Source organism: Hordeum vulgare, chromosome 1H, assembly GCF_904849725.1.
Source record: "Hordeum vulgare subsp. vulgare chromosome 1H, MorexV3_pseudomolecules_assembly, whole genome shotgun sequence".
Lineage (NCBI taxonomy): Eukaryota > Viridiplantae > Streptophyta > Magnoliopsida > Poales > Poaceae > Hordeum > Hordeum vulgare.
In genome coordinates, this window is record NC_058518.1 from 345,321,207 (window position 1) to 345,333,103 (window position 11,897).

Consider the following 11,897-nt stretch of genomic DNA (forward strand, 5'->3'; position numbering starts at 1 on the left):
CCCTCACCAATTTTTTTTTACAAAGCTTGCTTTATTTACACCTACACTTTGCATATTTGCCAAGCTAAAGGCCACTTTGTAAATTTTTAGCAAGCCTCACTTTGTCTCAATGACAGGTGGGTCTGTGTACTAGTGTGTGTGTATGCGTGTGTACGTGTACGTGTTTTTTTGTGTATGTGTACACGTGAGTGTGTACGTGTGTGTACGTGTGTGTGCTGCATGTGTGTAAGTGTACGCGTGTATGCATGTGTACGTGAACGTGAGTTGTGCTAGTATACATATACATGTACGTATGCTATTGTGCAATGTGTCTATGACAAACTGTCCTCACATATCATTATGCGTTTTGTGCAAATATAGCAATCCAATATACAAAGTCTATCAAAACAGAAAACATATTAACTTTATAAACCTTCTCTCTCCTCTTGCTATAACAAGTTTTTAGCAATCAAATATACAAAGACTGTTGAACGTGCTTTTATTCTCAACGGACCAAAAGCATTGAACGACGGAGTAAACTAGTTTCTTCTATTGAAAAAAACAAAAAGAGAAAATCAGTCCCACCTGTCCACTTAGAGCATCTCTAGTAGATACTGCAAAAATCACGAAAACTGCAAAGTTCGGCGAGTTTGCGGGTCGGGCCTAGTTTGCTACACAGAGCAGACTCCGTATCTGTAGCCCGGCCCGTAAACGTTTTCCGCAAATCCGCAAATGTACGCGGGGTAGGTATAAAAGTTGTTTGGGCTCCCATTTGCGGGGCCAAACCCTCATCTCCACCGCTGAATACGTCGCCGCCGTTCCCCTTCCTTCCCTAGCTCCAGCCGCCCGATTCGCTCTCCATGGACGTCCTTCCCCTGCATCTGCAGCAGGAGCGGCGCAGGTGCGTCTTTGCCGACGCCGCGCGGAAGCGGTCGTCGCATAAGTGGACGGGGAGGGGGCTCCCGGTGCCGGCGTCGCTGCTGCGGCGGGAGACCGAGGAGTTCGACATCCGTCGCGGTCTCGTGTCGGCCCCGCGCCTCCCGATTCGCCATCGCCGGAGTTCGAGGAGGGGAGCTCCTCTGGCACCTGGACCCTGTCCACCACGGCGTCGTCGTCGTACACTCCGGGCCGCGAGGTCGCCGTCAACGAGGACGGCTTCGAGATCTACGATCCGGCCGGCTTCGAGGGCTCGGTGACCCGCAGGACTTCGTCCCCGAGGAGGTCCTTGCCACGATGACCGGCGCGGTCGCGGCGCGCTCCGTGGAGGAGAGGAGGTCGAACACGACGCCAAGCGCCGTCGCCATGAGGTCGACATCGATCAGCTCTTGCTCGAGCAGGGCCTCGAGCAGGACCGCCTCCACCACCAGCAGGAGGCCGCCAAGGCGCGCGAGAAGGGGAAATCCGTCGTCATCTACGTCGACGACGACTCCGACGAGGAGCGAATGCACTCCTGCGACGGCGCGGCCGCACCCTGCGAGCTCCGGTGAGCTAATTTTGATCTGTTTAGGGTTAGGGCCACATTTTAAAGCACATTTTGACCATGTTTAAATTTATAGTGCTGTTTGTCGTGTCTGTTCTGCGCAACACGATTCTGAAACTGTAACCCAGTTTACACTGGACTGCAAACTGCGTTTACAGTTTGAGAAACTGCACGGTCTACTAGAGATGCTCTTACAGGTCTATCACCATGCAATTTGTCCGTGAATCGAAACACTCGGATCTTGCACCAGCTGACGACGTCCGTACGCAGATTTTCCCTTAAATAAATCGAGTCTAGTGCGTCATGCTATACGAACGTTGGCTTGTGCAGCAATGCACAAAGACGTAAGCCGATACGCCATGGAGTCAATGCCCGATCCTCGTGGCCTCTTAAGCTACGGCCAAAGGTTGGGTTTGACTGAACTATTCAAACTTATTGGCACAGACTATACCAACAGATGTGTGTTCAATCATGGGGATATCCACTTGCATGCTCTCAGTTCCAAGCATCACGGGTGACGCATCCAAACTAGCAACCCAAACACTATATATAGATGATGGCCTGCCACACAAGACATAACTCAGATCCACCAGCCATATAACGAACACAAGCTAAAACAAGCAGCTCAACCTTCATACACAGATCAAGCAGGAGACCATGGCCGGAGGAGAAGACCTGAAGCTGCTCGGCGCTTGGGCAAGCCCGTTTGTCACCAGGGTGAAGCTTGCGCTGAGCCTCAAGGGCCTGAGCTTCGAGGATGTCGAGGAGGACCTGGGCAACAAGAGCGAGCTCCTCCTCAGCTCGAACCCAGTGCACAAGAAGGTGCCAGTGCTCGTTCACAATGGAAAGCCCGTGTGCGAGTCAGTGATCATCCTTCAGTACATCGATGAGGCGTTCGCCGGCATCGGTCCCTCTCTCCTTCCCTCTGACCCCTACCAACGTGCCGTTGCCCGCTTCTGGGCCGCCTACATCGACGACAAGGTTTTACATCTCTCTTTTCTATGCACGGCACGGCACGGGCATTTTGGGGTCTGATTTTTACTAACGTACTGTGCATTTGTGCAGCTCGTCGCCCCATGGGTTCAGGCAACGAGGGGCAAGACGGAGGAGGAGAAGTCCGAGGGGATTAATCAAACATTTGCGGCGGTGGAAATGTTGGAGGGAGCCCTGAGGGAGTGCTCCAAGGGAGAGGGTTACTTTGGTGGTGAGACCGTCGGACTTGTGGATGTTTCACTTGGGAGCTTGCTCTCCTGGTTGAACGCTACAGAAGTGATGTCTGGAACCAAGATCTTTGATCCTGTTAAGACTCCGCTCTTGGCGGCATGGATGGATCGCTTTAGCGAGCTCGATGCTGCCAAGGCGGCGTTGCCAGAGGTTGATAGGGTGGTCGAATTTGCCATTAAGAGGCAGGCACAAGCTGCTGCCGCTGCTGTTACTTCGGACAACAAGTAAATATCACAAGAATGTGAGTCCCATTGAATAAGAAAAATGCATGTTTCTTTCAAATAAAGATTAGTTGATAATATTCCCTCTGTCCCAAAATATCTGTTTCAACTTTGTACTAGTTCTAGTATAAAATTGTACTAAGCTTAAGACACTTATTTTGAAACGGAGGGAGTAGCATATATGATTGATGTTTGTATGTGAGATTCTTCATGTAATGGTGTTTCGGAAAATTAATGAATGTGATATTTTGTTAAGGTTTTAAGATCATTTGTGAAATTTTGTGAAGGTTTTAACATCATTTAGTACTTGTATTCTTTTGGGAATACATAGTTCTGTTCTTGTTGTTCGAATAGTTTCACTTCTTGAATAGTATCTAACTAAGCACTTTATGGGGAGCGTTACGTGTCGATTGGGTGATGATCTAGAAAGATTAACCGCATCCTGACCCGTTGGATGGAGCCGCAATAACCAAAAGATCTTTCCCACGGAAGCCCAGGGATTTGCAACAAAGCAAGTGTTGCGCTCGGTCATCTACAACAGGGGCCTTGTTGCAATCTTCCTAGAACCCTTTTCCCCCTCCGATCTTTGCAACAGGTGCCTTGTTGAGCTCGACTTTATGTAACAAGATCCTTGTTGCAAATCTTTTTCAAACTGTTTTTCTTCGGATTTCTGCAACATGAGCGTTGTTATGCTCGACCTACTGCAATAAGATCATTGTTGCAGTCTTTCTTTTTCGAAAATGTTTTCTCCTCCGATATCTGGAACAAGAGTGTCTTATGCAACAAGAGGATTATTGCAATCTTTCCTTATGATGGTGACGCGTCCCCGACACCAGCTTGCAGTGGCAACGTCGGTTGCACCGTCAGGTAAGGAAAAATGTTGACGAAAACATGTTGCATGGGCGCACCAGCACGACAATACGGGCGGCGATGCGTGGCCACATAGATCGTCGGGCAAGGGCGGCTTGCGTTGCGCGCACGACGCCGAGTCAACGGTGTCGCGACGCTGGCCGGTCCTACATGTTGTTCGCCGCCAGCGACGGGGATCTTCGGTCTGGCTCGCACCACGACGGAGGTGTTGAGGAGGATGCCCGGTCGCGTCCGCATGGCGGCATGGGACAGCTGCACCGTGGTCCCGACCCCTCTTAGGTTTGTCGGGAGAGGCTCTTCCCTATCGACAACTGGATGGTTTCGACAATGACTGTTCGGGTCCGACCATTGTGGTCGCTCCAGTGTGGTCGAGGAGGCCCCGTCGGCAAAGGTTGTGTCATCGTCGTCTTCCTCCCTCACGCCCCCATCCTGGTCGTTGTGAAATAAACCGTTTGTTGTTGTGTGTCTTTTGAAACATGTGCCTAATTGCATGAACAAGAGTATGTCACGGAAACCCTCCCGAGCTGTCTGATCACAAACGAAATATGAGAACAGTGGTTGCCCAACATAAGATCATTCTGCTGAGCAGGAATGTTTCGGATACTTTATTCATTTCAAAATTGATATCTAGCTGAGCACATCAACTCATGACAAACTGAAGGTTGTAACCTAAGCTCAAATGCTTGGTTTGAAGATATATTTTGCCTAGACCCACACGAATGTGATTTTATCACGAAAATTTGCATAGAGGAAGATAATTCAACAATGTTTGTTGCTAATTGTTTTGAGAATTTTATAGATTTTTTACTATTTTTGAGCTTGACTGTAGAAAGTCCATAATTCTTTCTTATGTAAAGAGTTATTTTTGGGAAAATCTAACCAGAGGCGCCGCACCGCGGACTCCCCGTGCGGCGTGACGAATCATGCGGCTGCACGTATCGCGAGCGACCGCCCACTGGTTACTGTTCAAATTTCAACTCTTTTTACTAGCGACAATTTCCCCCGTTCCCCTCCCACGCCCATTCCTCTCCCACGCCTGCATGTGAGCTTAATCCCGCGCGACGAAGGCGGATCCCGTGAGCTCAATCCCGTGCGACGAAGGGCGGATCTCGCGAGCTCAATCCCGCGCGACGAAGGGCGTATCCGCGCCGGTGCCGGCGCCAGACAACTCCGGTGAGTCCACTCTCTTTTCCCCCCTTGCGGAGATGGTGGGTTGGGGGGGGGGGTCGATCCGGTCGATCTGGTCGTCGGCTGCAGAGGGGTGGAGCGGGGTTGCATAGGGGGATTCGCCCTTCGTCGCGGTTGGTGTTGCGCGGTTTTCGGTGAAGTGCCACGGCCACGGATCCATCCGACGGACGCCCCTCTAGCATGAAAAGCTCGGGAGTTCTTTTTGGCATCTTGGTGAAACTAATTTGGCAATCAAGTACATCTAATTTGGCAACTAGATGGGAGTTAAGCACAACATATCTCGAGTACGGAAGTGCCGCAACTTGATACAACCTTTTGCATCCTTTTGTGGCTGTCTAATACAGATAATTTGACAACTAGAGAATGTAATTTGACAACTAGGCAATGATGTACGTACAGAAAATCCGAGCATGGCAAGCTCGGCAACTAAATCAGGCAATTCGCCATAATTAATCTGACAAGTACGTTAGATAAGTATAGCAAATTCAGGTTTTTGTAATTATTTTTGTTTTTCCTCCATCAATGCATTTCTTCTTCTTTGTTTTTCCCTTTGTCCCTCGCAGTCGGGATGTGAAGCAGCATCACAGGAGTAAAAAGCAAGACTACACAAAAAAGGTGGACCAATTGAACAATCAGAGACTCATGGGTGCTTAGCCAACCTGCTCAGCAGATAGTAAGATTTTTCTGGCACAGGTAATGCATTTCAACGGGCGTCACATATACGATTTTATGCAGTTAATATGGCAACAAAGTATTTGTAATTCGGCAATCACTTTTTTAATAATCTGGCAACTAAGAAGTTGTAATGTGGTGATTAAGCATGTTTTTTACCACGACAATTAAGTATTTGTAAATTGGAGTCTGGAGAACTAATTACTTGCCATCTGATAACTAATTAATTGGATTTTTGGAACTATTCTTTCGACCTGACAACAAATGTTTCCCGATGCATGTAACTAGAGCCGGGTTATACTCTTTTAGTAAGCATCGATAGTGCTACTAGTACTGTAGCTAGCGCTGCTACTAGTAATCTTCTCCTTTTGCATATTATCCATGCACACATGCACCGCTTTTGTCAATACATTTTGATGCATGCGCTGCCTTACTAAAAAAGATGAAACACGCGTCAAAACATACATTTTATGGAATGGTAGAGGCCGCCGCACGGAAAAACCTATGTGGGGCGCCGCTACATAGTCAGTCCCGTTATTCTTATACTATTACATTAATTAAGCAGGTGATAGATTCACACGTAAACAGTAATCAAAAGATATACTACTACCTCCGTCCCGGTGTATAAGTCATTCGTGTAGTTCTAGATCGATAATTTAATTATCTAAATATGTATCATATGGGATAAAAATATATATTTAGAAACTACATCCGTGTAGAATTCTAGTGATATACTTTTCATGACATATAATACAAACAGGGTCGGCTCTATTTGTTGCGGGGCCCTAGGGCAAATTTGAAAAATAGGCCCCTATAAATAATGAATATATACACATATATAGATATAGATGTGCAAAATATTAAAGTTTACATCTAACCACACATTCTTATTTAGAGACGTCTATAAATAATTGATAAACGCTTATGTTATGTCATATCACGACAAAAGGAATAAAAGAGTAGCAAAATATAACAACTAATATTCCTGCAAGTTTGGTTATCTCAAATAAGAACCAAGTCCTTATGAGTTCATCGACAATAATACTTCAGTTCTTCACAAAAAATCTTCTTCGGGCATTCCTGGAGGTGCAACCGTGCAGTGACGCAGGCAGGCAGCCAAGGCGAGGAGTCAAACGAACAAGCAGACCGACCGATCGATGGATGGATTGCGCAATGCGTACAGATGCGTTTTCCTTTACGATCTGGTGCCTTTTTCGCTGCGTCGGTACCTTTTTAACCGTATAACAACAAGAGGTATACATACACATATGTCGTGATGGACCCCTCCAAAACATGGGCCCTTGGGCGTCGCCCATGTTTGCCTAGGGCCAGAGCCGGCCCTGAATACAAATTTAATTCCTTAAATCGGTGATCTAAAACTACGCGAATAACTTATACACCGGGACGGAGGGAGTAGTACATTGCAACAGTACAGTGTAGCAATAAATTATTCCTAAGTAAATAACTAAACATGCAGAATAAATCCACACATAACGGGTACAGGGGTATTGCCAGTTTCAAAATCCTGATGCCGGCTCAGTTCATTGACGCTTTGAAGCTGCAGCGACAGAGATGGCCTGTGCCTGCCTCGTCTTGAACTCGACCATCCTATGAACGTCCGGCATGACGGCCTTGTTAGCGTCAAGCTCGTCGAAGCGCTGCATCCACGCGGCCAGCAATGGGTTCTTGGCAGAGTCAAACATCTTGGTCCCGGACATCACCTCAGTCGCGTGCACCCACGTGAGCAGGCTGCCCAGCACGACGTCCACGAGCCCGACATTGTCGCCGCCAAAGAAGCCCTTACCCTTGGAGCATTCCCTCAGGGCTCCTTCTAGGGTCTCCACGGCGATGAGCGCCTGCTCCATCCACTCCGACTTCTCCTCCTCCGTCTTGCCCCTGAACGACCGCACCCATGGGATAACGAGCTGCATACACACCCGCTCATCACTTGAATGACCGGTGAAACCACGTAGCTAACACATAAGATAAGAGAATAATGTGTGAAACCTTGTCATCGATGTAGGCGGCCCAGAAGCGAGCGACGGCGCGTCGGTGGGGGTCCGAGGGGAGGAGGGAAGGGCCGACGTCGGCGAATGCCTCGTCGATGTACTGCAGGATGATTGCGGACTCGCACACGGAAGCGCCGTTGTGGATGAGCACGGGCACCTTCTTGTGCACGGGGTTGGAGTTGAGGAGTAGCTCGCTCTTGTTGGAGAGCTCCTCCTCGATGTTTTCGTAGCTCAGGCCCTTGAGGGTGAGGGCAAGCTTCACCCTAGTGGCAAATGGACTTAGCCACGAGCCGAGCAGCTTCAGTTCGTCTCCTCCGGCCATCACCTACGTGTGTGTGAGAGTGACTGTGTCTCCGTGTGAGAGGAGAGCTGAGCTCGTTTTAGCTTGAGTTTCGTTTGGTAATTTGGTCGATCAGAGCAAGTGGGGCTATGTCGGGGCAGTCGACGAGTCAAACACGATGCTCGATGGTACTAATCGATGTAATTTATTCTACTTTGCACGTCAGAGCGCATACGGTGATGCTGTGTATAGTGTCGTTTGATGTTGGATGGATATATAAATGTATATTTATCCTTGAAGTTGTAAATATCGTTGGAGATTTATGCAGATGCTTAAAGCATCTATAACCGGATCTTTCAAATCCGTTTCAAACACTTGGCAGGCTGTCGGATCATTCATCGTTATAAAAAAATACTGACATGAGAGCTTGAAACAGCCTCAAAAGCTCAGGTTGACCGACACTCGTCATATCCAGTTCAAATATGGAAAGGACATGGGACGCACATGGGACGCTTGGCTGTGCCCGTCATGCCGGACCCGGCCCATGTTAGCCCATCCGACCCACATATATTCCTCTCGATCCGATTGCTGGACCAAATTCTAGCGACTTCACTGCCCTCCCACCCTCTTCCTTTCCCTCACGTTCCCTCCACTCTCCTCCGCCATCCGAGCTCACCTCTGGTGACCTCCGACCGTCTTCGTCATGGCGGGCAGTAGATCCGAGTCCTTCTCCTCCAGATTTGTCGACCACGAGCTCATCCCACGCGCCCCCAGGAGGAGATGGTCGTCCGATTTGCGCTCCACTGCTCCGGGGAGGCAGCCGTCCGACGACACCGCTCGGACTCGCAACGTCGCGAATCCATTGCGTCTGCACAACCGGTGCATGGATCTGGTGTCGCTGCATCATCATAGGCGGTGCGGGCCGTGTGGCATCTGAACACGGTGGTGGACGCGCAACCCCTCCGTTGACGCGCGCAGGACGCATCATGGGTGTTCGCGGACGCAAGCATGGAGCGACATGCCATCCGTGCGAGGCAACAGACGCAGGAGACGCAGGAGGCGGTGGATTCCCTCACGACGGTGGATGTGGGAGACACGGGGGCCCTCACGACGGTTTACGTTGGAGAAACGGAGTCACACTCTCCGGCGCACCATATGATGAACTATTGCGGGCGCCGCAACCGCGTCCTAGTGAACGTCGGCTTCTTTCAGGAGGGATCCGTCATCGCTTTCACGCCCACTAGCACCGTCCGGGTTATGAGCTCCGACGAAGAAGAGTTGGGCATGGGAGACGACCGGAGCTCGACTCCTGTGAGACGTCTAGTGTCCCATGTCCTACTCTACCTCGCCGACGACTGGACCGACATTACAAGGTTTGCAGCTAGCCGTCGAACATGGAAACGGTGAAGCCGAACAAGCTCTGTTTATTATTAGGTTTACGCTGCATATAATAATATAAGTTCGAGATATCCGATTGTAATGCATCATCTCAGGATTGATCGATCACTGTTCGGGGACGCATCCGAACGTGGACGGACGTTTAAGACGTCGGATTTAGCCATCAGCGCTGTAGATGATGTTGCACATTGCTGGAAACGCCCAGGGATCTGTCGTGCGATTTCATTATTTAGGCATCACTTCCTTGGACAGGGCCAACGTCTAGCATGATACGCAAGACAATATCAAAGGAGGAGCATCGTTGGGAGCACAATACGTAACTGTTGGGGAACGTCGCATGGGAAACAAAAAATTTCCTACGTGCACGAAGACCTATCATAGTGATGTCCATCTACGAGAGGGGATGAGTGATCTACGTATCCTTGTAGACCGTACAGCAGAAGCGTTAGAGAACGCGGTTGATGTAGTGGAACGTCCTCACGTCCCTCGATCCGCCCCGCGAACAATCCCGCAATCAGTCCCACGATCTAGTACCGAACGGACGGCACCTCCGCGTTCAGCACACGTACAGCTCGACGATGATCTCGGCCTTCTTGATCCAGCAAGAGAGACGGAGAGGTAGAAGAGTTCTCCGGCAGCGTGACGGCGCTCTGGAGGTTGGTGATGACCTTGTCTCAGCAGGGCTCCGCCCGAGCTCCGCAGAAACGCGATCTAGAGGAAAAACCGTGGAGGTATGTGGTCGGGCTGCCGTGGAAAAGTCGTGTCAAATCAGCCCTAAAACCTCCGTATATATAGGTAGGAGGGAGGGGGCCTTGCCTTGGGGCTCAAGGAGCCCCAAGGGGGTCGGCCGAGTCCAAGGGGGAGGACTTTGCTAAGGCAATGGCACCAGTGTTGTCACAGAACAAGGTTATTGGATTCAGTGCGCTTGGCACCACTCCAAGATCCGTCATGAACTGCTTCATCCAGACACCCTCCTTAGCCGCCTCCGAGGCAGCCATGTACTCCGCTTCACATGTAGAATCTGCTACGACGCTTTGCTTGGAACTGCACCAGCTTACTGCACCCCCATTAAGAATAAATACGTATCCGGTTTGCGACTTAGAGTCGTCCGGATCTGTGTCAAAGCTTGCATCGACGTAACCTTTTACGGCGAGCTCTTCGTCACCTCCATACACGAGAAACATCTCCTTAGTCCTTTTCAGGTACTTCAGGATATTCTTGACCGTTGTCCAGTGATCCACTCCTGGATCACTCTGGAACCTACCTGCCATACTTATGGCCAGGCTAACATCCGGTCTAGTGCACAGCATTGCATACATGATAGAACCTATGGCTGAAGCATAGGGGACGGAGCGCATATGCTCTCTATCTTCATCAGTTGCTGGGCACTGAGTCTTACTCAATCTCGTACCTTGTAAAACTGGCAAGAACCCTTTCTTGGACTGTTCCATTTTGGACCTCTTCAAAACTTTATCAAGGTATGTGCTTTGTGAAAGTCCTATCAGGCGTTTTGATCTATCCCTATAGATCTTAATGCCTAGAATGTAAGCAGCTTCTCCTAGGTCCTTCATAGAGAAACTTTTATTTAAGTAACCTTTTATGCTCTCCAAAAGCTCTACGTTGTTTCCAATCAGTAATATGTCATCCACATATAATATTAGAAACGCCACAGAGCTCCCACTCACTTTCTTGTAAATACAAGATTCTCCAACCACTTGTATAAACCCAAATGCTTTGATCACCTCATCAAAGCGTTTGTTCCAACTCCGAGATGCTTGCACCAGTCCATAAATGGATCGCTTGAGCTTGCACACCTTGTTAGCACTCTTAGGATCGACAAAACCTTCGGGTTGCATCATATACAACTCTTCCTTAAGGAAACCGTTAAGGAACGCCGTTTTGACATCCATCTGCCAGATTTCATAATCGAAAAATGCAGCTATTTCTAACATGATTCTGACGGACTTAAGCATCGCTACGGGTGAGAAAGTCTTATCGTAGTCAACTCCTGGAACTTGTGAAAAACCCTTTGCCACAAGTCGAGCTTTATAAACGGCCATATTACCGTCAGCGTCCGTCTTCTTCTTAAAGATCCATTTGTTCTGAATAGCCTTGCGGCCCTCAGGTAGTATCTCCAAAGTCCACACTTTGTTCTCATACATGGATCCTATCTCGGATTTCATGGCTTCTAGCCATTTGTTGGAATCTGGGCCCACCATTGCTTCTTCATAATTTGCAGGTTCATTGTTGTCCAACAACATGATTGATAAGACGGGATTACCGTACCACTCTGGAGCAGCGCGTGATCTCGTCGACCTGCGTGGTTCAAAAGAAACTTGAACTGGAGTTTCATGATCATCATCATTAACTTCCTCCTCAACCGGCGTCGCAACGACAGAGGTTTCCCCTTGCCCTGCGCCACCATCCAGAGGGATGAGAGGTTCGACAACCTCGTCAAGTTCTATCTTCCTCCCACTCAATTCTCTCGAGAGAAACTCCTTCTCGAGAAAAGCTCCGTTTTTAGCAACAAACACTTTGCCCTCGGATTTGAGATAGAAGGTGTACCCAACTGTCTC

The 11,897-nt window shown here is 49.1% G+C and overlaps 2 protein-coding genes across 2 annotated transcripts; one reads left to right on the plus strand and one right to left on the minus strand.

The window, feature by feature from the left end:
- The first annotated feature begins 2,027 nt into the window (after positions 1-2,027).
- On the plus strand, positions 2,028-3,167 carry LOC123410706 (probable glutathione S-transferase GSTU6). Its single transcript, XM_045103647.1, has 2 exons — positions 2,028-2,440; positions 2,525-3,167. Exons 1-2 carry the CDS (start codon positions 2,117-2,119, stop codon positions 2,909-2,911), a joined length of 711 nt encoding a protein of 236 aa, XP_044959582.1. The 5' UTR covers positions 2,028-2,116; the 3' UTR covers positions 2,912-3,167.
- Positions 3,168-7,051: 3,884 nt separating this feature from the next.
- On the minus strand, positions 7,052-8,084 carry LOC123410718 (probable glutathione S-transferase GSTU6). The gene is made up of 2 exons (XM_045103656.1): positions 7,642-8,084; positions 7,052-7,559 (listed from the first exon to the last, which is right to left on the minus strand). Exons 1-2 carry the CDS (start codon positions 7,963-7,965, stop codon positions 7,176-7,178), a joined length of 708 nt encoding a protein of 235 aa, XP_044959591.1. The 5' UTR covers positions 7,966-8,084; the 3' UTR covers positions 7,052-7,175.
- Positions 8,085-11,897: the final 3,813 nt, after the last annotated feature.